This window comes from Macaca fascicularis, chromosome 8 (assembly GCF_037993035.2).
Source record: "Macaca fascicularis isolate 582-1 chromosome 8, T2T-MFA8v1.1".
NCBI classification, from domain to species: domain Eukaryota; kingdom Metazoa; phylum Chordata; class Mammalia; order Primates; family Cercopithecidae; genus Macaca; species Macaca fascicularis.
Genome location: NC_088382.1, coordinates 27,672,997 through 27,678,333, shown reverse-complemented (window position 1 = coordinate 27,678,333; position 5,337 = coordinate 27,672,997). Strand labels below are relative to the sequence as shown.

At 36.3% G+C, this 5,337-nt stretch overlaps 1 protein-coding gene across 2 annotated transcripts in view; it reads right to left on the bottom strand.

Moving 5' to 3' along the window:
- ADAM7 (ADAM metallopeptidase domain 7) overlaps positions 1–5,337 on the bottom strand; it is a 64,922-nt gene that overhangs the window by 19,193 nt on the left and 40,392 nt on the right. For both annotated transcript variants that reach the window (NM_001319352.2, NM_001430228.1), the window contains 3 exon segments: positions 942–1,116; positions 3,034–3,164; positions 4,970–5,054. In NM_001319352.2, coding sequence (NP_001306281.2) covers positions 942–1,116; positions 3,034–3,164; positions 4,970–5,054 — 391 coding nt within the window.

The window sequence follows — 5,337 nt, the reverse complement described above, 5'->3', positions numbered from 1 at the left end:
GCCAGATAAGGTACCTCATGTGTTAGAATGAATCCATAGAACCATTCCAAAGAATGCATATGGACAGGAGGATCAGTTTCCAAAATTAAGAGCCTCTTTACGTTTAACCTGAGACATCTGAAGACATTCTTATAACCTTTGGACAGGTCACTGTCCCCAGTCTGATTATGGAGTCTCTAACTGCTGTCCTACTAGACCTCCTGGTATTGTGGTCCTTGGGCCAGCAGCATCACTGTAACCTTGCTGCTAGGTAAGTGTGCAGAATCTCAGAACCACTCCATACTTACTGAATCTGAGTCCACATTTTAACAACGTCCCCTGGTGATTCATCTGCATTTATTAATTTGAGAGGCAGTTGTGTAGAACACATACCTATGTGATAAGCTCTTGAAAGAAATAGCTTCTATGATGGAGAAAAGCATATTAAGAATTACTTTAAAATTTGCTTCAAGGGCTTTCCCTAAATGCTCCAGAGACCACAACTATGATAAATACATGAAACATTAGAACGTTTGTGCTCTATTAAGAGTTTTCCAATAACAGGAACTATCCAACTGTGATACAGGCTAGCCTCAAAAGTTAATAAATAAAACTTGACTGAGTAAGAGATTTTGTAGAGCAGACTCTGCATGAGACATCAGACTTAAGGACACTTATGGGCCCTTGTCACAAGCAGAACCAATTGTATATAAACAAGGAAAGGTGATGCTGCTGATCTCCAGCAAGGTCATTACACATGTTTCATGACTTGATAAGAAGCCTTGGAATGAGGCTGCACCAATAATTTGTTAAAAAATAAAAATAAAAATAAAAATGGAAAGCAAAAATTTTAAAAGCTTTACAAGGAACACCATGGTTGGTTTGATTAATGGTCACATCCCTACCTAGGTTCTACCTGATCATAAATTTTGCAATTTAAAGATAGCATTGTTTGCAAATACCTGAGGAGGGCCACAGTCACACTCTTCACCCTCATCCAACTTCTTGTTTCCACAAAATTGGAAATCATCAAAATTGCAAGGAAATGGAATGTTGAGCATGCATGTTGGCTTATAATCCTTCAGGTACTGGTGGTACTGGTTTTGGCTGCATTTACTGAATTTCAGTGCAGGAATGCTAGAGGTAGAATGAAGTAAAAATAAATATTAATCCTATCAATGCATAGTGGTGCGACAGCTATGAGCATTTTATGAAGCATTTAGAAAGAACAAATGTAAATGTTTACTGTTAGAGCAGGGAAGTAACTGGGTTACTTTATTACAGAAAATATCTTCTCAAAACACAGTGAACACATGCTATTTTAGTGAAAATATCTTGGCTATAGATCCTCTAGCAAATCCTTCCTGAAGCCCACATTATAGACTGATTGTGTATGTTTTTTGCTTCCAAATCCTCTTTAATTTGGTCCTCTTGAAATAACCTATATACTTGTTTATCATCTCTACTAGATTATAAGCATCTCAAAGCAATAATTATATCATGTGCGATTTTAAAAAATAAACATTAGTTAACACAGTGCCTGGAACAAAGTGGTTCTCTATAAATTTGTTAAGACAAGCGGTTTATTTAATAATGTACATATCCATAGGAATGTGATATACTTCTTAACCTGAAATTTATCTCCCTTCCATCTTCCTTTTCTTTTGACTTCCTTAACATTGTTATTGACATAACGATTAAATACAGTAGGACTTTAGAGTCTTGATTACACTGGACTGAGATGGTAGGACTCTGTAAAATATTACTAATTATGTAAATAATAATGTAAACTAAATATTAATGACTGAGTTCTTATTCTATGCCAGTAATCTCATTTGGCTGTGTTAGCCACTTTACTTCATTTAATCAATGTGTGGAAGCATTGATCACCAAGAAACTTTTCTTACTATATACAATGCTTTATGTATACTTGCTCTGAAGGGATTCAAAGATGTGCGAGACTTAGCACCTGACTGCCTGGCAATTTACAGTACAGTGGGGAATGCTGGACGTGCTTTTATTCTGTAACTATTTATGGAGTATTTAATATGTGTTTGGGACTTTTCCAGTAGAGTGGTGATACAACAGTGACCCAAACAGATAAAACCCTCTGACCTTGTGGGACTAGCTTATATTTCAGCAGAAGAGTAAAGTTATAAATAAGCTGAATGCATGAAACAGAGAATATGCTAGATAGTAATAAGTACTAAGGAGAAGACAAAAAACAAAAGGAGTGGGAAGTGAAATGCCAGGATATGTGTGTGATCTAGAAAACAGGTGGCCAGGGAAAACATTGGTGGGAATAACATTTGAATAAAGATGTGAAGGAAGACATTGTAGCTTATAGAGAAGATGACAAAACAAAGCATGCAGAGTCTATTTCTCCCCTAATTGCCTTGGTAGTGATTGGTAATAATTGTTCATGGTGTACTTTTGCAATGTGCCCAGAAAGAGTTTTGGGGTTTCTCTCATGGTATCACTAGAGAGAGACACTACCAGTTGGTAAGATTTAGCCCCAGAAAGGAAACTCTCATGTCTGGTTATGTAATAGACATTTTAGGAAATTCCATAGCTTTACAACATATCCTGTAATAATGGGTTTTGACTCAAAATCCACTTTTGAAATTCTCTTTTCTTTCTCTCTTTCTTTCTTTCTTTCTTTCTTTCTTTCTTTCTTTCTTTCTTTCTTTCTTTCTTCTTTCTTTTCTTTTCTTTTCTTTTCTCTTTTTTTTTTTTGGAGATGGAATTTTGCTCTTGTATCCCAGGCTGGAGTGCAATGGCGTGGTCTCGGCTCACTGCAACCTCCACCTGCCGAATTCAAGCAATTCTCCTCCCAAGTAGCTGGGATTACAGGCATGTACCACCAGCCCGGCTAATTTTGTATTTTTAGTAGAGATGGGGTTTCTCCATCTTGGCCAGGCTGGTCTCAAACTCCCAACCTCAGGTGATCCACCCACCTTGGCCCCCAAAGTGCTGGGAATACAGGCATGAGCCACCACGCCCAGCCCACTTCTGAATTATTTAAGTGTATTCTGTGTGTTGTTGGAACCTCACCTTCCATCACTGTCCATCACACATTTTCCTGAAGGACAGGTGCATGGGAACTCATCATGCTGCATCCCAAGGTTATGCCCCAGTTGATGTGCCATTCTGTTTGCAATTATGTTTGTGTCAGGCAAAAGATCCTAATGAAAAAAAAATTGCATTAGAAATTTTTGAAAGATAGCACACTGTAGTACATAGTGCTTCAAACTAGTGGTTGAAAGACCTGGCTTCTAGCTCCTAGTTAACTGGTACCTATTTAAAAAGGCATGGACTCAGTTACCTCTCTCCCCTGTACCTAAGTTTCCTTAATTATATAAGAAGCCCAAGAAAGTGACTTTTAAAATATCTCTAGCTCTAACATTTTGAAATTCCTTCTTTATGGCATGGTGATAGTTGTTGTTAGATTTATAGAAGCTCATTCTTATAAATAGTTAAAAACTATTAACTAACATTATTATGATTTTTACCTCTTCAAAATTCATATGTTGAAGGTATAAAACTAACTTCAAGGTGATGACACTAGGAGGTGAATCTTTGGAAGGTCATTAAGTCTTGGGGGCAGAGCCCTCATAAGTGGGATTAATGCCCTTATAAAAGAGGCTTGAATGAGATCCCTGCCCCTTCTACCAGGTCAGGACACAGCAAGAAGGTGTCAACTCTGAGACAGAGAGGCCTTAACCAGACTCTGAATCTGCTAAGGACTTGATCTTGGATTCTTAGCCGCCTCCGAGAAATAAATTTCTATTGTTTCTTACCTGTTCATTTGTGATATTTCGTTACAGCAGCTAGAACGAACTAAGATAAATATCCTACACAATATAATAAGTAATATTGACTGTCCTCTTTGTACTAGATATCCAAATTCTATACAAACAGAAACGTGAGGTTCTTATTTTCAGCTTATAGTCTCCCATTGCACAACAATGCTATACAATCTTAAAGAGGAAGTTTCTATTACGAGAAACACTTAAATGTCAGATATATCAAATCCATGGAAGAATTGGTTAACTTGGCTCATAGTTCTATTGTATGCTTTAATTTCTATGTTAATACAAAATTAATTTCCAAAAAGAGGTGGGCTATCAGATTACTATAAAGCTAATAAAACATACCTAATTTGGTCATCTCATCTTACTCATATAAAGTTTAAAATGTGTCCTGGAGTGATTATAATATCATAATCTAAGTAGCATATATCATAGTCTAAGTAGCATAATCTAACAGCATACATCAGATGAAATTGACTCTATGATCCAAAACTTATGTTACTGAAATACCATAGGAAAAGCTATAAGCACAAAATAATTATGTAATAAATAAGTCATGTGGTCATTTAAATAAGTGCTAGCTTTGAGGTCTTTGATCTTAATAACAGACAAAGCATAGCAACAACTAGGCAGCAACATAAAGGAAATAAATAGAAACCTTAGTGTTTTCAAGAATCTCTCAGATGGGGTTACTTGGACAACATTTACTAGAAGCTTAGAGACTTGGAAAGGATCACATAAAAAAAAGGAGTCAACAATTTTTAGGTCTTATGCTTTCTAAAAACGAATTGACAGGTCGTCTTGATATGATACAGGAAGTAGTTTATGTACCTTATTATCAGCACAAGGACAATTATCCTCACTTGCCAAATGAGCCATCAACTTGTGTGTACGTTATTTGTCCTTATAAGTAGCTATATTTCATATGCAAAAGAGCTTTACTAATCATTGCATGCTGATCTTTAAACTCTGAACAAAATGAGTTTGCCCTCAACATTTATAATTTTTTAATGAAACATTTTTTATTCATTTAATGAAGAAAACATAACAGTCTGTTCATGACATATCGTAGTGAGTATATATGACAAAATGAACACATAATCTCTTTCCATGGAACCCAGGACTTACAAAAATTTTATTCAAACATTATTAAGTAATATAAATAAAACACAGCCCACCTTAATGATACTGGTCGAATAATAGGGCAGGCACATACCCGCTGGATAAGAAATTCCTTGCACATGTGTGTAGATCCACTTCCCACTACGAAAAAGATGCAAATATACTCTTCAATCTGAGTTAGTAGTTTAATTAACACAAAGATCAAATTGCAGTGAACCCCAACAATGTCAATGCTTTTGCATGTGAAAATGCCTTCTTATTTCTGGAGTTTTGGAATTGAGGCTCACCTTAGTTGATATTGAGCTCATCTTTAACCTGTGGGATATTCGAGGCATTAAAAAAGCCAGTGCATTTGGGAGGCTGAGGCAGGTGGATTCACGAGGTCAAGAGATCAAGACCATCCTGGCCAACATGGTGAAACCCC